At 42.3% G+C, this 22557-nt stretch overlaps 1 protein-coding gene across 8 annotated transcripts in view; it reads right to left on the reverse strand.

Moving 5' to 3' along the window:
- Window positions 1-22557, reverse strand: part of kiaa1109 (KIAA1109) — an 80299-nt gene that overhangs the window by 34787 nt on the left and 22955 nt on the right. For 7 of the 8 annotated variants that reach the window (XM_080870371.1, XM_080870367.1, XM_080870369.1 and 4 more), the window contains exons 26-55: window positions 21842-22092; window positions 21363-21606; window positions 20705-21196; window positions 19265-19538; window positions 19026-19163; window positions 18793-18863; window positions 18331-18504; window positions 17726-17846; window positions 17420-17569; window positions 16828-16955; window positions 16117-16319; window positions 15725-15931; window positions 15389-15600; window positions 14143-14294; window positions 13628-13778; window positions 13301-13453; window positions 12894-13134; window positions 12517-12665; window positions 11643-11874; window positions 11019-11168; window positions 8776-8960; window positions 8170-8345; window positions 7449-8034; window positions 6487-6685; window positions 5811-6074; window positions 5528-5621; window positions 3485-3691; window positions 2181-2416; window positions 1798-2048; window positions 1560-1665 (exon numbers count right to left, since the gene is read on the reverse strand). In XM_080870371.1, the coding sequence (XP_080726497.1) occupies window positions 1560-1665; window positions 1798-2048; window positions 2181-2416; window positions 3485-3691; window positions 5528-5621; window positions 5811-6074; window positions 6487-6685; window positions 7449-8034; window positions 8170-8345; window positions 8776-8960; window positions 11019-11168; window positions 11643-11874; window positions 12517-12665; window positions 12894-13134; window positions 13301-13453; window positions 13628-13778; window positions 14143-14294; window positions 15389-15600; window positions 15725-15931; window positions 16117-16319; window positions 16828-16955; window positions 17420-17569; window positions 17726-17846; window positions 18331-18504; window positions 18793-18863; window positions 19026-19163; window positions 19265-19538; window positions 20705-21196; window positions 21363-21606; window positions 21842-22092 (6197 nt within the window). The remainder of the gene's footprint in view (window positions 1-1559; window positions 1666-1797; window positions 2049-2180; window positions 2417-3484; window positions 3692-5527; window positions 5622-5810; window positions 6075-6486; window positions 6686-7448; window positions 8035-8169; window positions 8346-8775; window positions 8961-11018; window positions 11169-11642; window positions 11875-12516; window positions 12666-12893; window positions 13135-13300; window positions 13454-13627; window positions 13779-14142; window positions 14295-15388; window positions 15601-15724; window positions 15932-16116; window positions 16320-16827; window positions 16956-17419; window positions 17570-17725; window positions 17847-18330; window positions 18505-18792; window positions 18864-19025; window positions 19164-19264; window positions 19539-20704; window positions 21197-21362; window positions 21607-21841; window positions 22093-22557) is intronic. The other variant, XM_080870365.1, reaches the window with a different exon arrangement.

A 22557-nucleotide genomic window follows, 5' to 3' on the forward strand; every position in this document is an offset into this window, starting at 1 on the left:
TGATACACAGACACACATACACAGACAGTAAAGGGAACAGGAGCTGTTGAGAGTCTGGGCTTGGTATATGTAGGTCAGTTAAATTAGCTGCACCTGCTGTAGTCAGCCCTTACACACGCAGACACAGAGAGAGGTGTGAGTTTTCTTCAGTGTATTTCTGACATTCAGGATTCCCCTCGAACAAATGGCCATAATTTCCTAACCGTAGAGGCTAGAACGGTCATTCAGACATTGTTTTGTTCAGAAGAGATGGGGGAATCTTCAGGTCTTCATAATTCAGAGATAAAATATAAATTATTAAAGATATATGACTTGTAATACACTGTAACTGAGTAGAGGCGAAGCAAAAACTGCCTTGACTTGCTCTCAAACAACCTTTGGTAACTCTAAATCTATATGGAGCATCAAAATCATTCTTTCACCGTAAGAAACAGCAGGCTTTGGTGAACAGTCATGGAAATTTTCAGGGCTCTGTGGAAATCCATCAAAAAGATATGATGAGAGAAAAAAGTGACTCATTTCCAGAATTTGAAATCTGATGAAATCTGAGCGAGGGACAAATTTCCTACCCTCAAACAAGTCTAACTCATCTCAGAACGGTAATAGGTGAGAAAATAATTCTTGAATTGTGAGCATCAGGAGTGTCTGAAGATATACCGGGACAAGCCTCATGTCTTAACTTCGCTTCGTTAAGGAGATATGACAATTTGAAAATGCCTCTCATTAGAGAAATCCAGCGGTGATTTTGAACAAACTCTCCATTGAGTTTATATGGAGAGTTTTCTGACTTTGTGTTACTCTGAGGAGATTTGCAAAATAACTATGAGTCCCACAACAATGATAGGGACATTTTCTGAAAGCCAGCAAAAATACCTACGTTTTGGTGTATAATCTGTGGGGCTTGAGTGGAAATTGAGCGAGTAGCAAGAAGTTATTTGGACATGAAGAGAAAATTCAAACAGTTTCACTGTCCCCTCTGAGTTAATTGCATAGCAACCATAGCAACGCATGTATTTTCTGAAAAATCACAATTTTGCAACTGAAGACTTAAAGAGAGATAAGATGAAAACAGTAGAAGATCTGAAAAAGCTGATTTATACCTGAATAGCCCAATCATTTGAGAACGTTTTAAAGTTTGAATGGAGTTTCTAGGTGAAAGTATGAGGCAGTAGTTAAGTTTCAAAGACAAGAAAGTTTTAGCAGAATTGTGGAAGTTTCCCATTCATTTCAATGGGACAAATTAAAGGAAAAAAGTGTAATATTTTAAAAAGTATAATAGTAATAAACACCAAAAGTCATAGCCGGCATAAGCAGAAAGAGCAGAACAGTTTAGAGTTTGAACGGTGAAAATAGCACAAAAATTGTGGAAGTAGATCCACGGCGAAAAGTGTACGGAAACACCCGGAATAATAAAGAATAAAGAGAAACAGGAACTCAATAGTGTGGATGCCTATTAAGGCATCCACACAATAAAGAGAAACAGGAACTCAATAGTGTGGATGCCTATTAAGGCATCCACACAATAATAATGAAAAACCAGAAGGTTTACGTTACATTACCTGACACTTTCTGAATGACCTCGTTCACTTCCTTCATGAAAACCTTCTGCAGAAAGACCAGGTGGTTGAGCAGGTCTGTGGTCAGGTTGTGCTCAAAAGAGCCAATCTGTGCACGAGAGAGGACAGTGAACACAAAGATCAGTTAGATGTTACAAATAACAAAACTTTAAAGATTTAAAATGCAGATTGTAAATCAACAGGCCTTTACTTAAAGCACCTGCTGCTATAACTTTTTTACCTCAGCTACACATCGCAGGTAGTTGCCCTGCAGGTAGTTTCCTTGTTTTGCTGGGAAGTCGTCTGGTGCCCAGCCCTGGTCTGAGTGACTATCGTGATCCTCCATGATGTACTCTCCCGACATTGTAACCGGCGGCAGCGTGAGGCTGGCTGATGGCGACATAGTGTGCTGGGACATGTCCACCGGGGACACTTTTGATTGGAAGCAAAGTTTGTGGTTCGGCAACTCAAACGTGAAACTGGTTTGTGCTCCTAAAGACAAGTTGGTGAGAGAAGGAATATCATGACTCATTAACCTCAGCAAATTGGTACAAAAGGCTGGGAGGAAAACGATTATTTTAAATAAATATTGCAGAAGTTTGTATCAGATATATTTTCACACACCCGTCATGCCGTGGCTCTTCATGCGGCCCATCTTGTACTCTGCTTTCAGTGATGGGAGCAGGGCTGCGCCAATGGTGATGCCATCCATCATGGCGCTGAACTTGAGGACAATGGGCTTCTTCTCCAGGCCTTCGGGAAGCTGAGGGAACTCGTTGGCCTCGACAGGGGTCTGGTTGATGCTGGATGCTTTGTCAGAGGGTTGCGGGGTGGGGGTGTCCTCCCTATTAGGAGGTTGGCTGTTAAAAAACATAAAAACAATTACTCATGAGGTCAGGATTGCATGACTTTCTACTTTAGCCGCAACTTTGGCTTTTAAAGTATTACATAGCCTTAATCCCACTTACATCCATCAACTTCTTTACCGCCTTTTAAATCCCTTCTTAAACGTTCTTTCACTGCGAGCCGTTAATGAATGTTTGCTATGTGTTTATAAATGCCGCCTTGTTCCCCAATACCGTGTTTGATTCTTTTTATAATCTCCTCTTGTTAATATTTCTGTTTTTCTTTCAGATGATTTAATTACTTCCATAGGATGAGACTTTGTTCAAAAGTGGAATACTGATAGAGTTTATGTTTATTATTATGTGTGCTGTGTTGTCAGGAGGGTGGCTGGCTGTGTGGGTTTCCTCCCACAGTCAGAAATGTCCATGTTAATTAAACTGATGATTCTAAATTGGCCGCCAGTGTGTGGGTAGATACAGTGCTTAAGTAGAAAGTAAAGTGTTTTATAAATGTGTGTGGAAATCACTGATTGGTCAGTGAGACTAGAAAAGTGCTACATAGTTACATGTTCAAGCGATGATGTAATATGTTAATGTCTGGACTGGATTTGGGAAGCAGCGCCTCCGATTTATCCACCCAGCCTTATGAGGTAAACTGCGTTGAAGGAAGCTGCACATGGAAAAGTCACTGCTAATGCTTTGATTCAGTTATGTGTGTGTTATTTTTCACAACTCTGCAGATACTGACTTCCATTCCAGCGAAAATCAAATTATAGACAAGTTCTTTAATACCCAAAGCACACCTACAACTCTATAAATATATTAACATAATTCAGCATATTACCATGGAAACAGACCACACACAGGTTTTAAAGGCGGGCGACAGTGTGGACCTGCTGTAGTAACGTGTCTGTTTAGTAGACATTACGAACTGAATGAGTAAACATTACACTTCAGAGACAGCACGTGTTGGATGGTGGATTCATTTATGGTTTCAAGTTGAGCACATTTTGAAATTGATTACTTTGAAGTGGGGAGGAAAAAAAAGCTGTGAGAAAAGCTGAATAGGTGAAGCAGACGTACGCATTAGAAGGCTGGCGGATGAGGTCGGAGATTTGCTTGGAGAGCTGATGGGAGCTGCGGACCATCATACTGTGCAGCGTAGCCGGGTGTTGGGGAATGTTGATCATGATGGCCCCCACTTTGAAGACAGCAGCGTTGTTGGTCTTCAGACCCCGCTGGGCGCTGTACAAGGCCTGAGACTTGGCGATGTTGCATTTGACCACCGTTCTGTAAACACAGAGGAAGCCGGAATAAGCAGCGGAGCAAAAAAAACTCAATCATAGAGAAGACGTAGACTTATGAATGAAGGTGGGGTTAGACACCAAACAGTGAAACACCATGCAAATTCAGGACTGCAATTATTTGTGTGTGCATTTTTGGTTTTTGGTTTTTTTAGGGACGTAATGAGCGGTTATGGTAGTGACGCTATGAATGAATAACAAAGAATGTACGGTCTGCAAGCCTGGCTGGCTCAGCTAAAGGAAAATGATATCGTGTCGACTAAATATTAATAGACTGCAGATTTTTATCAGATTGATGACATTAGAAGAGAACATGGATGCTGTAAACAAATACAAGAAAGTTGAATAGATAATGAGACACCATTTTTTGGCTTCAGCGTCTCAAATATTTAGTTTTTCTGCTTCTCACTGGTACAAAGAGATACTGCACTGACTCGCTTTTATTTTTCTGACATTTTATAAGAAAAAAAGTGAGATGAGAAAGAAATCAGATGATTTTATGTTTTGGGGAAGAAGAAAAAAAGTCAGCAACAATAATCCACAGGTGGCAGTTGCTTCATTTACACAAACTTAATGGGGACAGATCATTGTAAATGCTCACTGAAAACAGATGTGGTAAACAGATGACTGAAACAAATGATGGATGTACATTTAAGGAAGTTATGCTTTTGGTTTAATGAGTCCCCTAAAATGCAGCATAAACATACAGAAACTCTTGTTTAGCAGTGCTGGTGGGAGATGTTGGGAAATCCTCCAGTCTAGGCAAGTAGTTGGAAGAGAAAGCAAATTAAAAAGAAGAAGAAGAAGAAAGTGTAAAATAATTTGAGAAACTTGAAGGTCAGAGCAATTTTTCACATTAAATGTACTGTTAAAATGTTTTAGAAGTTCAGACGTTATTTATGATAAGGCTCTGGATTAACAAAGCAGTTAAAACACAAAGATGAGCTCAGGCAGCTCAGAGAACCACAGCTGAACATACTCGTAATTAAACTGCATCTAGGAGGCAACACTAAAACAACAACTTCTGACAAGCCACTGATATGTCAGACACCATTGTTTTGTTTTACTTCTGCACTGGGACCTGCTGTCTTCGCACACTGTTTTTGCTTGAGTCAAAAGGACAAGAGCCAAAATAAGCAATCACAGTAACAACTCGAGAATGCTACTGTCTTGGCCACATAAATTTAAAAACAGGCAGAGTGTGCAGGTACATTATGGAAACAGTATTAGGTCTCAGTTTTATTTTCACAGTGGGAGGATTTCTTAAGTAAGCCATCTATTTATGTAATAAACTGAATCAAAACAGTGTGGAGACACACTGGCCTGTCTAAAAGCATAAATACAAGGCTTGCAACCTGATTAGGTTGGCTACCTTTTGAGGAAATTGCTTGCAGTAAAAAGAAAACATAATAAAATTAACTGGCTGGACAGGAGCCTGTAAATAGTTCTCACTGAGCACTAACACAACCATGTTTTAGAGGGCTTTTAAAGGTGTTTATGGAGTTTATACTTAAACACTCAATCAACTGTTTTGATAAGAGTACATTTTGCAAAAGTTGTTCACTTTACAAAATTGTGATTAAGAATTTAAAAAAACGACACATTTTTAAAGAAAACATTCAAACTAATAGAAAAGAAAAACACTACCACCTGCTGAATTATTAAAAAAGAAAAAAAAAACATTACAATGAGAGAGAGTGAGGATCAATACAGTTAAGATCAGACAGGAACAAAGCACTTCGATTAAAACGCTTGGTTTCTTTTTAAATAGCTGCTAAAATATTTAATCGACAGGCTGAACAGAAGGAGAGTTTGCACGTACTGAATGTCAGGAGTTATCCCCTCCAGCAGAACGATGTTTACCCCTCCTATGTGAGCCGATGCGCACGTCTCTGTCATTTTCTGGTGCAGAATATCTGCAGGCACAACAACACCAAAAAAGAGATCAGATCAAACAAACCAAACTTCTACTGACCAGGAACTTCCCTTTTTTTTGCACACCTGCATCGATCTACTTTGGGACTTTCTAAAGTTTCATATCGGATCTTTCCTACCATAAAAAAAGATGGAAAAAATCATTATCTCTGTCAAAATCCCTGCCTAACCTTTCATCTTCTCCTTCAGGGTGAAACTTCCATGTATCTTCTTCAGTTCTGCTTCCATGGTCAGCCCGCCGATGTCCGCCTCCAGGTGTGTGCGGTTCACCATGCCGATGCCGAACACGATGAGCGTGACGTGCTGAGGCTCGGAGCTCACAAGGCTGCGTCGCCTTCCACCCGCACCGGGAGGCTTGCTGGGCGTGTTGGGGTCCTGCTGCTCATTCTCAAATATCACTTTACAGAACGGCTCTGAGGTGTGACGTCCCGTCTCTGTGAATTTAGATTTACACGTTACATTAAAAACTGCTTCTGTACTTTCACTTATAAAATCGGTGATGACAGATGCACCACTTTTTTTTTTTTTTTTATTAAATTGGGAAAGTTTATCCTCCCACTCCGAAGGAATGGTCACTACTTCATAGCCTCCTCTGTTACAGCAGTAAAATATTCTAGTAGGATAAACTGAAATAGGCGTGTCACAAACAGGAGAAATGAATGAAAAGGTGTTTATAAAACAGTGATCATGAAGGAAGTCAGTCAGATTTGCAGAGCATAGTGTGCAGATTATAAGACAGTAACAACCTCTAAAAATAAAGCGAAGAGTAAAGCATAATGAAAAAGACACAGTTAAGCTAAACAACTGAAATGTGGAATTGGATGTGTGCTGGAAGCTTTTTTCCACCTGAAAGGCAGTTCTCCGGGGAGCTTTTCTCCAGGATGCCAGTGGGATCGGAGATGAGGGAGTAGAAGTTGAGCAGCTTGTACATGTTCTGCCAACATTCTGCTGATGGCTCGCTCTGCTCTGACACTGTGATGGAGTCCGAGTCATCCATCTGGATCGCCATGTGGTCGGCCACGTCACGGGACCCTTTCCGTGACACCTGAGGGCATTACGCAATATTCCAGATTATGAAACAGAAAGTAGACGTGCCACAATATGCATCGTGGGGCTGAAGGGTAAATAAACAGGCCTGCTGACTCATTCCTTATTTTATTACCCTGTTGTTTACTCTGACAGTATAGTTATGATGCAGTAAGCTGTCACGACAGAGCCACTTAATGAAAGCTAAAAACAGACACTTGTGAAATAAGTGTCAGGGAGGTGACTCAGTTATTTCAGGAGAGTTCCCCAAGAGTGGAAAATACTTCAAATGTATCTCATACATCATTTACTTTAATAAAAATCTCATTTAAAAAGTGCTTAGTGCCTCAAACTTCAAAGCTCATATTCCAACTTCTGAAACAAAAGAACTTTCACCAAGTCAAACATGTTTGCAAGAAGATTTCTAAAGTTAAAAACTTTTTGTTTTTTTGAAAACAAAAAAATATTTCTTACTGAAACATCACAGATGTGTTTAAGATACTACTGTCTGTTCTGAGAAAATCCTATAATCTTCTGGCTCCCTCTAGGGTTTGTGTGGAGGAAATGTCAGCTGCTGAGTGAATTTAGTGATTCTACTGGTCTGGACAGGTGCGCCTCAGAGCCGTTGAAAAGGCACAAGAGGTTTTCATTTAATTTCATCACAACCATTTACAGTTACTGCGCAAAGTCTTCATTATGTTTGGCTCCTCAAAATATACACATTACTTTCTATCCATTGTGTCCCATCCCATCCCATCTTGTCCTGTCATGATCATCGTTACCTTGGAGGTGCGTCTTTCTGAGCGTCCGAGGGAGCTGCGTCCTCTCGGTTCCCTTCTTCCCAGCGTGTCCATGCCCGATGGAGGTCCGTTTGGAGGTAAACCACCAGCATTTGCGGCTCCCCCTCCTGATCCTCCACCCACTCCTCTCTTGCTCTTCAGAGTCTGGGTTCCGCTGCGGCCCGCCCCATTCAGGCTTCCACGGGAGCTGCGGCTGAAGTCCGACGACCTGAAGTGGCGATACGGCCGGGCCTTGAAGGTGGGTGTCGGGGAGGCCGAGCCGGCGGTGTAGCGGCTCAGCTTGATGTCGGTCTGCGTGGCCTTGATATCATCGATCATGGTGCTGAACTGATGGATGAGGCGCACCAGGGCCATGTCGACGCGCTGGCTGATGGCCTGGCAGGCTGTAGTGAAGTCACAGTGGAATGTATTGTAGTGGCGGCGGTTGAGGTCGTGGAAGGAGAGCGGGGCTGCGGTGGGGCCCTGAGGAGCGCTGGTTGACTTCTCCATCACCACGGCATTCACACTGAAAGTCTCAATCAGCAACGCTGGCTTGAACTCAAGGGGAGGCAGGTTCACCATGCCTTGCCTTAATATAGAAGAAGCACAAAGGGTTAGCAGATAATTTCATTAAGAGAAGAAACCAAGGAAAAAGGCTTCAAAAAGCCAAAAAGCAGGGATGGGTAATGCAACATGTGCCTGTCGTGTTTTAGGACAGTTTTACCTCCTGGATCGCTTGTTTTTGCGCTCCTTGGTGGTATCAGAGTCGGCAATGTCTGCTCTGAGGCACTCGAGGTTGCCGGAAAAAGACAGGTGCTCTCCAAAATACATCTTATAGCTAAGCGGAGTGGTATCTTGGGCCTGGATGCCTGTGTAGCTCAGTAAAGGCTTAAAAACAACCTGAGGGGATGAAAAAAGACGATCAACGCACAGAAAAGAAGATATTTTTGTAGACACTTAACTAAAAGCTTTCTATCTGTCTGACATCTGCGTATGAAATTAAAATAAAACGGTGAAATAAGGAAATGGAAAGCCCAATGAATGCCGAACGGTATGAGACAGGTGACATTTATATTAACACAGAATGATTCCTTATCAACAGACCCGCTCGATATTCAGCTTTTTCTAACTCGATAAACAAATCGGACTAATTGCAAATCAGTGTGAATTAGCTTTTATCTGCTTTAACGGCATCAACATAAAAAAGCCTAATTTAAAAACCAATTTCTGAACCAGTTCTAAAACTTATCAGTGAGCAGCAGATATCACACAAACTACCTGACTAATTCATGTCTAATTATAAAGTGTAAAAACAGATTTAGAGACAAACCTGAGCATCAGCCAGCTGAACAGCAGCTGGACACTGGTTCCCCTCTTCAATGTCGGCCATGTCGTCCTGGCTCGTGCTGTGCTGGGAATGCTGGGAGTGGGTCCCATCGAGGGTGTTCTGGTCACTGGACAGCACTGTGTTGAAATCTGAGGCCGAAGGGATGGTGGGCAGGTTACACGTCCCACCTGAGGGTGTTTAGCGCAGGTTTAGGATCCACGTGGATTAAGAAAAGCCGGCACACGTACAAGCAGCAGTGAGAGAGCAGAGCACTTTACCACTCCAGCTCCTCATAAAAAACATGTTGGAAAGAATTACACAGACAGCAAGAGAGAACGTTAAGTGGAACTTTACAGCCATTTAATGCACAATTTGCATCTGTAAACAGCCACATCACACTTACTTAATTTGTTTGTGAGAAACTGCTGCAGCTAATTTGCTGTGCTGTCATTGGCTCACACTTGGGTGACTACATAACGACGAACTTAATCATCTTTGGCACAAATCCGATCATTACACACTTACAAATGTATCCACAATTGCGAAGGTAACAAATGTTTTTCAGTCATTTGCATGGCTGATTCCAAGTAATAAACTGCTATTAAGAGAGAGTGAAACAAAATGCAGAGTGCTGCAGTTTGTAGCTTAGAAGATGAGTGGGAGTACAGGGTAACAGAGCGAGGGATAGAGCGGTGTTGTGAGGAATAAGAGAAATTTCAGGTCACTAAACTGAGAGTGTGTTTTGCAGGAAAGTACCAGTGAGGAAACAACATGAGCTTTTCTTACACAGCTTCACGCTGAGAGAGGCTAACAGGCTACCACATGACTTGAGGTGTATAGACTTCAAGACTCACAAAACAAAAAGGAGTCCTAGTACCACATAAAAATAGAATAGTAATAATAATCCTTTAATTGTCCCACAAGGAGAAATTTGGTCTTTGCAATGTGAAGGTTTTGAAAATACCTGAAATAGCACCAGTGGTACAGGTAAAAAGACAAGACACACTGGGGGCAAAGCGTCTGTCTGTATCTTATATATAACTGTTATACGGGTTCATCTTGGCACACCTGGATTACAGCCCCTTATCTACCCGAACAGAGGCATCGTTACATCCTTCCTCAGTAAAAATCTTTACTCCGGCTCCTACTACATCCATCAGAGGACGCTTTTTAGTCGCATCACTGACATTTCAGTCCTACATGTGTTCTGCACTTTGAGACAATGATGAATTCACACTGACCAAGTGGATGTTGCATGCCCAGGCAGCATTTTAATCTAAACCACACAGAGCATTTCCAGTAGTGAGAACACTTGACTTGGATATCTGTTGTGTACTACATGTAAGAAATGGCAACAGGGGCCTGGGCCCCGCCTTGTTTTTCTGATACGATCCAGAATTCAGGTGTGAGAACCGTTTGAGAGGCTTATAAGAACAAGACTAAACACAAGAAGAGACTAGCATGATGAATTTAAATTAATCACTCTAATTGGTGGGAATTCACAACTTTGGAGAGGCAAGAGACAGTAAAGCCTGATGGAGTTTTTAAGAGAACAACGACTCGTACATATAAGATCATGGAGGCCATGTCTTCCACCCTCATCCAAATATAGGTCACATCTGGCTTAAAAAAACTAAAAGACAAAACAAAACAAACAAAAAAACAAACAGCCAGAAATTCAGAGCTGAGGCTTCAGAAACTGTGTAGAGCCTTTTCTCATTTCATTTTAGTCTCCAATAGCATGCCATACTTTTGTAAAACAAACTGGTTTCTGTCTTTTTTTTTTTTACGAATTTTGCAGACTTTTGTGCTAATTTTGCAAATCGTGCAAACCAAAAAGGGGATGCAATTTCCAATTTTCTTTCATTGCAATAAATCAAAAATATCTCTCTAGTATATATGAAGGTGGTCTGGATGGCTAACAAACTAATGGGGGGAAATCACAAACTAGCTGCTAGTCAGCTAATTAGTTCAACAACACCATCAGCACAGCACTCAGTGACTACTTAGCCCTGACCTCCTTCTGGACTGTTATCTGGCAGCGGTTGGTACTGGTAGCAGGGGTTGACAGAAGAACCCAGTGAGGCTACTGAAACAACATTACAGAAAACTTTGAACTGTTACCGCAAGAGTGAATATGTTAATAATTGTTTTATCTATTCCAATATCATCATAACAAAAATGCATAAAATAGAGCATTATATAGCAAAACAAAATCATCCTCTATTAAGCTCATTGTGTCTCACCTGTCTGTAGACTGTTGTGCTGGGAGCGGTTGACCGGAGACTCCTGGACTCCAGCCCCCGTCTTGTTGCTCACAGCGTTGGACATCCAGTTGTAAAAGCTGACAGAGGAGGGCTCCGACAGCAGCGGGTGCTCAGTCAGCATGTCTGTCCCTAAACAAGGAGAGATTGAGAGTATATTGCATCACGGAACAGACTACAAAAGCCTCGACATTACACTTGGATTGACTGCTGTTCATGCACAATTCATCTTTTACAGTCAGCACGTGGATAATGCGTATAAGGAGGTGTTTCCACAATGTTCCCACTTTCACACCTTAAAAACATATTCTAATCTATTTTTTACAGCTTTTATTTCTCATCTTTGTCCTTCTTGGGTTTAAGTGAAAATCTCTCTCTCTCTACATATTTGTTCACAGTGAGCTGGTGGCGGATTTAAGAGCACGCCGCAGTTTATTCATTACTGACATTGCTGAACAGCAGAGGTCACTGTTGGAACAGAAATGCAACTAGATTGTTTGAAGCTGTGATGAAAATCAAGTTCAAGCTAATGATCGACTTTTACCAGAACCTTCCCCATACTGCAGTTAGCAGCGGTACAACAAAATAGCAGTCGAGTGCGAGCACCTGTGCGAGTGAGCGAGCTGCTCTTGGTTGCGGTGGCGGCAGACGGCTCGTTCCTCTGGGGCGTGCCCTCCAGCAGATTGTGCAGACTCCGAAAGCTGCCCGTCAGGTTGCTCAGAAGGCTCTCCTTCCTGGGGCTGTCCTTGGCTGGCAGGCCTGCGCGGCTCACATGGGCGGGTGAGTCAGCTGCTGTGTCACCGCTGGTGTAGCTCAGCGACTGGTAGGGATGCGAACCCTGGGTATGACAAATGTACAGATTGCTGAGAGGAGTTTGTGTTCACACTATATAATTTTTTCCTCAAGCTGCCAGAGCCCGTTCTAGTTCAGCGACAGGTGGGATAAACTTCGTCTGGCAACATTATGAACATGGCTGAACCTAAAGCTGAGGTAATACTTTTTAGACAAAAGAGCCAAGTTGTCTAAAAAAGAAAAAAAAATACTGTATAAACACATCACACTTTAATTTAGGAGAGAGGAAAATGTCACCTCGTCACTCAGTGTTAAGCTCTAATCCCTCCTGGCTTTCCAAAAGCAGAATCACCTTCATACCACAGTCAAGACAGCACAATCAGTCTGCAGTGGAGAGCTACTACCTTTGCAAAGTGTTTATGTAAACCAGACTATCATTATGCAACCTTGGGTTTTGAAATGTCAGAAAAAATAAAACCAAAAAACAATGACTCTCTTCAGAGAGTCATTGAATCTCTCACGACAACCTAAAATTCCTCATTTCATCCAACCGACAATCCAAACGTGTGAAATCCACAATCTCTGAAGATTTTTTTCATTACAAGAAAGTACGTCCATCAGTTGTGCATCGTCCATCTTTACAGCCTGCTTTGTATACGAATGCATGACATAAAACCGAAACTCATACCTTTATTCTGAGCACAGACTCGTTGTGTGTATGCGACTTGGAAAGTTTCCTCATGATCTCCACTCCGCTCACAGGACCAGAGTTGGCTTCCTTCGGTGGGGGGCGGCTGCATGCTACCTCCAGCAACATCGTGTGTTCACTCACTGTGGCTTAAAAATAACAACACAAAATAAAACTCTGAAAAAAAAAATCCTTTAAAGAGGTTGAACAGTCTGTCACTCAACCCCAGAGCTCCTTTCAGCAAACTAGTGGTATCAGTCTATAACACATCTTTGCAAACACTGACAAAGTAAAGGTCAAGAGTTTCACAGCCCATCTGTGGCAACAGATGGGTGCCTCACAATATTATTAGCACTGTGAAAGCTGTAGTTTCCCACCTGCATCGAATTCAAATTCAGCTCCATCCGCGCTGGTGTCACTCTGCAGAGCAGCTCCATTGTCCAGTCCCAAAATTGTGTCACCCTGGTTCTGCTGAGGCTCCTTGGGTTTGGTAAGCTGGTTGGGCCTCATCAGACCAATAGCCTTGAAACCCTGAGTTACCACGATGAATTTCATCCACTGCCTGGCCAATGCTACCAAACCTTTCTTTAGAGTGACCAGGGCTGGAACCCCATCATTCTGGGGTAAAAGGAGAGGAGAGATCAGCGCCACTGTTTCACACTCACAACAGATTCATTTAAATAATGCAGAGAAGACAAGAGAAAAGAGACGTTTGAGGCTACACTACACATGATCATGTTATGATCCTGCAGCAGTGCAACAGAAGAGAAGGGCTCGTACTAACCATAGTAGCTTCCTCTATGACGGAGTAGTCAGCTTGTTGCAGGTAGCGGTGCAGGATGTTACAAAGCATGCAGGAGGGGTTCTCGTGGAGGTAGCGGGCTCGTTTGGTCACGCGGTTGTACTTGCTCCTGATCGGGATGTGGATGCTCTTTTTCTGTTGGGGATTGAGAAATAAATAAATAAATAAATAAAAGCATCTGTTGCTGGGAATTATAACTGTTTTAAATGTTTTTTCCATTATATTAAGCTCACTTAAGAAAATGTTTTGAAATAGCAATTCAACCAGGAGACCCTATACTCCTGATGTATACACATATGTGCTCCTAACCTCCAGAGCCTCGGTCATGATGCAGCCCATGACTGCACAAACACGTAGCGTGCCCTCCATGTCCAGTTTCCGAAGTGACGATTTGAGCTGGTCAATGGGAACCAACCAGGCGCCAATGGCAGGTGTGGCTGTGCTGAGAAGATTCAACTGCCTATAAACACACACAGACACAACAGTCACCTTAATAACCACTGCTCATTACAACCAAAAATATAATCAGACTTCTGCAAAGTTTATAGGTTAAAAGGCACTGCATTTAAATTAATATGCCTGCAACTGCAAGTGGTTAAGAATTGCTTTGTTTCTTTATTTTCTAGTGCAGATGCCAAGCACAGTAGGCTAAATAATGAGGAAATTCACAACTCAACTTAAAACTAAAAGAGAATGACTAATCAGTTTATCGTGCTTCAGACAGACGATGATGAAAAGTGGCTGACGTAAAGAAAAGAGCTGGTGTGATTTTAATACAGCTTTTCTGTACAGTGTATAGTCATACAGGCATCACAGAGCCCTACCTGGAGATGGCCTGTGAGGCGGACCGCACATTGGTGGGAGCAGCAAAACTGAACCAGATCTCTCTAATGGTCAGTTTCATGCTGCTGGAGTCAGGCGGTGGGGGCATGAGAGGAAGGTCTTTCTTCAGGTCGTCTGATTCGACCCCTTCGTCCTGCAGAGCAGAAGTGAAGAGGATTTAACAGGAGGTAATGGATTTATGGCTCTCCTCCATGTAGAGCTCCATTTCCTATCACAGATCATTTTTCAGATTCAATAAAATGTATGCAAGGTTGTTGTATCTTTTTTTCTCGTGGGTGAGAAATAAGTTTGACTTTTTTTTTTTTGCACATATCTGAACATTAATTTTATTGTTTTAACTTTCATGTGAGCAAAACAAATCTGAATCAGACTGTTGTCCATTAAAGACAGCAGAGCTTTTGCACTTTTTTATGACACTGTTAGCTTGTTGCCTAGTTGTTCAGGATAAATTCTATAGTGATGATACATATCCTGCGAGGAATATGGAAATGAACACTTATCTGACTTTGATTCGGAGCATTAAAATGATTCTGACTGAAATCTATTTTCAGAAATAAAGCCCCTGTGAGGAACCTGCACAGTGCTCCACTCCCTCTTCATCAAGAGCGTGGGGGACAAACTGTAGATACATGTTTTTCACAGCATTTGTTTGTTCCTGCGAGTCTTCCATAAGAAACGGTGCAACAGGATCCTACTGTTTGCTTTTTTTGGTTTATTTTTTTGCCAGATCGGAGCTGATGGCACTGCAAAACAGTGTTTGATTCTGAAGCAAAGTCAGACTGATGCGTTTTTTGCCAGCTTCACTCGCTTTTCGGTCCTCGGGCTGTTTCATGCTTCTGCAGAAAAATTTAAGCATCACATCTGGAAACACCTGTCGGCTGTGAAAATTCTGCCTGCCTGCTCAAGCAAGATGAACATGTTGTGTCTTGCTGTTTCTCACACTTCTGCCTTTTAGATGAATATCTCACTTCTTCAGTAACCTCATCTTTTCAATGCAGCTGCCCTTCAACCCCCTTACAAATGCATTATTGTTACAGTTTATGATTTTGGTTAAACTTCCTGTTATGCTGTTTATTACCAGAACCACTTTGGTATCACTCTTTATTGTGCAGTGGCCTATATCTTACTGTCATGGCAATTAGTCGTTTCACCCTAACCAAAAAGCCATCAGAGTTATGCTCATTTTTTTAGCCACTTCACAGGTTAGAAGACTTTCTGGTTTCTCACCTGGTCGTCTGAGTCTGAGTGCTCATTAACATCAGAGGCTGGACTGACAGCATCATGTGGGAGGTTGTCATCAGACATATCAGTACTATAACCGCTTCCTGTCTGAGAGCCGGTTGAACCGTTGGACTTTGACATTCCTGTCTTCCCTCCCGCGTCTGAGCGCCCCATCACACCGAACGCATTGTAAAGAATAGCTCCTGACTGACGGCCCCCTGCAAAACAAGTGTAACACATTTATAAATGGCTACAGAAAAGCCGTCATCTAAATCAGAATATTCAGATTTCCAGGAGCAAACTTAGTCAGGATATATGTTTAAGGAGCCTGCATTGACTTACCTTTGACTGTGAGATTCTCAATGCCACATTCAAACATGATCCAGCCCCATTTCTCCAGAGATGCGGCAGAACGGCCCAGATCGCCTGCTGTTGCCTGGGCATCAGTTTCATCCACCAGTGAAAACTCCTCCATTTCCTCCAGGCCAAAGAGAACTTTGGACTTCTCAAAAGGAATTGCTGTGATAGCACATGTGCCAATATCTACAGCTGAAGAAGAAGTAACACAACTATTAGAAAATGCTACAAACCTTATAAAAACAACATGTGCTAAAATCCAGCGAATCTTGATAGCGAAGGTCAAATAAGAGCAAATCTTTCCACATCGTTACACAGCGTTGTAACAAAGAGGTTGGAGTGATGTTCAAATAAGACTTCTGTTCTGCAAAGCCAACCTGTGGAGTCCAGGCCTCGGAGCTGGCTGTGGATTCGGTGGATATTAAGTCTTGCAGCAATCTCTTTGCCTTTCTCGATGCCAGCGTTGGAGCGCAAAGAGCCCGAAGACTGAGGCTGCATCTTAGTGGCTGAAGCGTACTTCTCAAACATGACAGAGGGTCGGCCATGCTCTGTGGTGTTGGGAGTCTCTTCTACAATTCCCCTGAAAGCACCAGCGGAAAATGTGCATGTTAAAAATCTTTATAATGTAAATTTAGTTGATTTCATACTCTGCACATCTCCTGTTTTTAATCAAACAAAAAAAATCTGAATTAGGTTGAATTCTTAAATCTTACTGACCTAGCACTCCTAAAAAAAAATATATATATACACACATATATATATATACATACATACATACACACATATATACATACACACATATATACATACACACATATATACATACACATATATATACATACATATATATATATATATATATATATATATATACATACATACATACATACATACATATATTTTTTTTTTTTTTTTTTTTTTTTTTTTTTTAAAAGCAATCCAACAACCAAACGTGATGGAGTGTGTCAAACCGAGCGTGTCAAACGAGGATATTTGCCCCGGGCATACACACTCCAAAAAGCTTAGTCACTGTAAGACTGTAAGCACACAAACACATACAATGTCATGACAAGAGCTGGAGACATTACCTGTTCATCCTGAACTGGGTGGCAATCCTGTCAAAGCATAGTGCCACTAGAGACACATGTGTGACACTCTTACTGGAGCAAGATGGTGACCCTTCCTCTACAGAGGCCTGCAGGAGGCAAAGGTTCACCTGCACATAAAAGACAACAAGAGAAAGAAACACAAATCCAACTTGAAGTTAAATGCTGTGTGGGAAAAACATTGCTCTTCAAAATCAAACATTCAGAAATACTTGTGTCCAGAATAACAAGACAAAGTATGATAGTAGTCATTTAAGTAGTCATACACATTCCATTCAGAGGAATTGTAAAATGCTTGTATAATCTAATGGCGTCTGAAACTTCGGAAAGGGCCATGTTTCCAAATCTATAGCTCCACAGTAAAATGAAAATAATAAACAAGCAGCTAAATAACACTAAGCTGTTATTAAAATACTCCACATTAAAATCAGAAACTACTGCATATTCATTGTTTCAGTATAAAGGGATCTGCAGTGGTGCTCATGATTCTGTGCTTGCTCCCGACCCCTTGTGGCTAGAGCATATTTTTTAGGACAGCCACTGGCCTCTCATTATTCTGGGTCACAGGTCTCACCTTGGGGATGGACACGTTGGCTTGGAGGCCCTTGATTTTCACATTATCTGGTTTGACGGACAGGTCTGTCTGGCCATGGGAGATGTTTAGGGAACCAGGGGTCGTGCCCTCCGTCTTGGACAGCTTATGCTCCTGCTTGCCTGTTTGGCTCTGTGCGGATCCAGACCCAAAATAGAGGGACAAGAGTCAACAGGCAATAAACCCCGCTTCTACTCACTTTTAAGCTAAGGCAGAGATTTTATTAAATCTCTCAACATTTTAAATGTTAAGCTGTTGTTGCTCTGCGCTGTGACTTGCTGTACTTACAGACTCAGTGACGGTAGATTTGCTGATCTGATAGGCTTCATTGAGGACTTTCCCGTGCAGGTCATCCAGAATAGCTGCTGGGTGTCGGATGCTTGCAAAGTGGGCCATGGACTCGATGTACCTGAAACAAACCAAGTACACAGAGCTATTAGAAAACTTCTAGTTTTATAGAAAGAGTTGATACAAGTTTTATCTATCTGCAAAAAACTGTAAAGGCTCCAAACTGAACAAGTGATTAATGTCTTTTAGAACATTTCCAACCCAGTGCTGCTGGCCTCTGGCAAACTAAAGATTCCCACTGCTAAACAATCAAGAAAAGAACCAGACTCTGAAGCTCTGTCAGCAGAATTTTAGATCCAAGTTTCATTGTGCAGAGGGATTAAACTGGCTTAAGGTCAAATCTTAGCCTCAGGCTAAAAATAACCGGAAACTAAGAAAGTGCAGTGTGAGAAAGAGTTTTTTGGCAGTCATGAGATTATCTTTATAATCTGGTTTTTCAGACCAGTATTAAAAACCCATTTCTAAAGGAGATGTGGCTAATGAGGCAGCCTGACAACAGAAATGTTCCAGGCCAGCTAACTCTGTCTGATAAGCGTCGTAACTACCTGTCCAGGGATTCAGCCACAAGAGGTGTGAGCACCACGTTGATGGCTCCTTTCACCTCCACAATGGCAGTGGTTCTGGTCTGAGCTAGGGGCTGCTCCAGAGACCAGTCATCTGTGGTTGTGTCCTCATCTGTGTTCTCCATGGCCCTCTTATCCAGGGGTGTATACGGGGTACTGTAGAGATATGAAGAAAGCTTAAAGCAAACATAGAAGAAGCTGCAACCTCAAAGGACTGCAACTTGTGTGTTGTAGAGTATAATTAGTAATGGTGGCTGACACATTACTGGCTGATAAAAAGAAAACAATGCCATGAAGCTGAGCGGCAATACAGTAACTTCATAATTAAAAGTTATTGGAAAAATCTATGATTTTAAAGCAAAAAAAAACAACAACAAAAAAAAAAAAAACAGCCCACACGTTCCTATGAGAATTTTTCAACTGATAATGATGAAGGTCAAATACCTGTTGTTCTCACCCATCAGCTGAACACCTCTGTCTAACAGCAAGCTGGCTGAGAGGCCGTGCTTTATTACCTGTAATGTATAAGAAACAGGCCCATTCTTAAACTGATGGTCTGAGTGAATAATGGACATAGAGGCACAATGCCAGCATTAACAGCATTACAGAGGAAATAATACATGTGGACTGAGTCAGTAATCTCACTACATGAAGACTAATACTATTAAGATAAAGACCTTAAAGCTTGGGATGGAGAGCTGGTCAAAAGAGCCAGAGCTCTCCTCGCTGGTAGGCGTGTCCAGATCAAGGGGGCGATGCAGCGAAGACTTTGAGGTTCTTTTATTGGTGGGTTGTTTGACAGACCAATTTGAGACCTAGCAGAGGTAAAGTTAAATATAGGGATAATAATCAAATCATAATGTCAGGCTATAGATGAACGAATTTTCCATCAGGGGTGTAATGCTAAAGAATTTACCTGGTAGTGGGCTAGGTAGTTCTGGTAACACGCCATGACGTGAGGCTGTCGAGTTACCGGGCCCGGTTCCGCCATCTTTTCTGCCTCCACTGAGCTTTCCTCCTCCATTGCCAGGGCTGAGACAAAGGAGGCCTGAGATGTGTGGCTGGGCAGGGGCTGAGGCGGCAGTGGAGGGAGTGTAGGAGGCATCGGCAGAGGACGTGGTTCAGTGATCAGCTCCCCATTGAGAACGTACGTGAGGGGACCCTCAACACTGTGGTAGATGGAGCTTCGGCTGTGGCAGGACAAAATATGAATAAAAAGGACTTAAATTAATTTGTCAAGTGATTAAAAAGATGTCAGTGTTTTGGTGCAAAACTGTCTTTCATTTCATCTAAAAGCAAAAATCCTTTGAAAGCTTAGTTGTGAACCAAAATGTTGAGAACGTCCGTGTGCAGTTTTATGCTCTTGAATTCAGCTTTATGCTTTCATAGTTTCCACGAGTGAAACTTTTCACGAGAGCGAATTGATTATTTATGTTTTCGTGGACGCTGTATCAATCAAAAAAAGCGTGCTGAAATCAATGCGAGGGCAATTTAAGGCAGCAGAGAAATGAGGAGGTAGTTTCAGAACGAGAGCGAAATCCAATTTGCGAAACATACCTGCAGTGAGTGGCTGCCGTGGATCAAACATCTCATTTGTTCAAATCCCCTCCATGACGTTCAGCCGTGCATGCATGATTGAATCGCAGTAATAAAATAAAGCTGCACCGTATTCAGCTTCAGGCCAAGTTGCTTTACACATTGATATTTGCAACTAGTTGGTATTAAAGATAAAAATTGCATAACACGGTTCAAGTATTCTAACTCATAGTTGAATCGAGCCATTTTACAATCATTGTAAAGATTGAAGGTCTTCTAGTTACTTGTTTTTAAAAGGTCTCTGAATTTGCTTCCAACTCCAGCTACCTTCAAACTTCAAGTGAAACCACTCATTCTCTTGGTGTATTTCAACAGAGTTTGAATCTTAACATGTACAATATATATTAAAACAAATTCTTTACAACTGCTCATTATTATTATTTAAAAGGGGCAGCACTTTGAAAGAAATGCAGCAAGGTCAGAACTTTTCTAAACAGGTCATTAATTCATCTGCTCTTAGAGAGGAGAAATAAGATAAGATAGAACTTTATTAATCCCTCGGGTGGGTTCCTCTGGGAAATTCGACTCTTTGAGAAAATGAGAGAAAATGAGAGAAACTTTGATGTTACTGTGAGCTGTCTTCAGTCTACCATCTCCTTAATCCCCATGCTTAACCTTGTACATGATCTGACCATGCTCTTGCTCTCAAATTTTCAAACTCTTTAACTTTGAGAACTTTTGCAAGCTTCCCTGGGGCTTAGCGACATTTGGAAAATATTGCACGCTCCATTTTCTAAAGTATGTCATCATCTCATCTGACCTGTAGTTCTCCATGTGATACGGTGGCTGCTGAGGCTGCTGCATCTGCTGCCTCCTCTTCTTTTTGCGTCCTGGGTAAGTCCCCGGTCCCTCGTCAGCGCTGCTGATTGGCTCAAAGTCCTCAGCAGCGGAGAAGTAGGCCTCGCTGTCGGCCACTGACATGCTGGAGTCGGCAGAGCGGTACTGATGGAAGGTGTTCGAGTCCGCTGATGGCGTGAAAGGAAAGGAGCCGTAGCTTCTACGCTGATGGGGGGAATCCAAGACGTTCTCATCGCTGCGGGAAACCTCGCTGCTGAACTGCACGCCTCCAGACAACACCGGTGGCGGCTTATCTGTGAAAACGGCCGCCGACAGGCTCTTGGTGCTGCCCAGCCGACCAGAGTGCACAGAGGACTGACGCTTGAGAGGAGAGCAGAGGGGTGAGCGCACTGAGGAGCGGTCCTGGGAGCTGTTGGGTGAGACCGGTGATACTTCTGGGACTTCCCCTAGGGTGCTGCAAAGAAACCGGGGAAAATGCAGCATTCAGGAGGCATGACAGGAAATATATAGAGGGAAAACTTCAACACTTTATATCTAATACATGAACATAACTAGAAGAGTTCAATATTTGGGGTTCAGAATTTTTGGACCACAGTAAATTGCATGAATGTGCTACTCACTCAGCAGGGCTTTTGCCATTCATGGGGAACACGCGTTCCTCTGTGCTTGGCGAGGGGGAATCTCTCTCTCCTGCCAGTAAGGGTAAAGCAGCACTGGAGGAGCTGTTTTCTTCAGAGGAAGAGGCCGAGCTGTGGGATCGTTGGGGCACCTGGAGACTCAGGTGTTGCTGACCATGTCTCTCAGGCAGCTCAGGAGGCAGACAAGGAGAGTGTGTGTCTGTTTTCAGTCCAACCGCCTTCCCTCCTAAATGAGAGGGATTAAAAAATGTATGTACATCAACATATTGCTTATCTAAAACACCCTCAGTCATCGAACCTTGGACAGAAAAGGAAACGCATTCTTCCTGCAGGGTCTTGTTTAGTCAGAGAGGTTCCATTTCGTTTGCTTATGAATTAAAAAGATTGCAATTATTCTTTGTTTTTTTCCTTAAAAGGAGAGTCACTCTTGTTGATAGTAGAAAATAAAGAATAAATCTTACCATCCACTTTGGGCGTTTCCTTTGTAATGATACACTCCCCAGGCTGTAGCAAAGATTGGCCGTAACACATGTCTGACTCGGTGCTGGATGAAGAGAATGCAGATGAGGAGGAGGGCATCAGATCTTCTAGCTTGAAGAAGTCCAGCCCCATGTTGGTACCTCCAAAGAACCTGCAGCCACCGAGGCAGCCACAGCGGTTCCTGTTTCGCTTGTTCCGAATGCTGGCATCCTCTGGCCACAGGAACCAGAGTCTGAGGAAAAGAGGAGTGAATAAAATAAGAGAAATTGAGTAAATAAGAAAAATAGTTTTGGGGCTCTCTTTCTTAGCTGAAAAAAAAAAAAAAAAAAAGGGGGGGGTTTCTTTCCCTGCTGTACGCCTGATTTTATCCAGTCATTCATACTGGGACCTTGACAATAAAATGTACCTGTAACATTTACCTACAGTAATAATACACATGCTGGAATATAAGACTGAAAACAAAGCACTTCACTAGCACTGGTTCCTTAACAGATTCTTAATTATTCCATTCAGAATCACAGCAAGTGACCAAAACTCTAGTCTGATATCATGTTTAATGAGTCAGGATACTGTAAATGACGAAATACAATGAACAACATGTAAATGAGTTGAATAGCTTCACAACTGTCTCAGTGACACATTCTAGAGGAGTGTGATTCAAAGTGTGAGTCAGTCCCCCTCTGAAAAGAAATGTCAG

This window comes from Rhamphochromis sp. 'chilingali', assembly GCF_963969265.1.
Source record: "Rhamphochromis sp. 'chilingali' genome assembly, chromosome: 21".
Taxonomy (NCBI): domain Eukaryota; kingdom Metazoa; phylum Chordata; class Actinopteri; order Cichliformes; family Cichlidae; genus Rhamphochromis; species Rhamphochromis sp. 'chilingali'.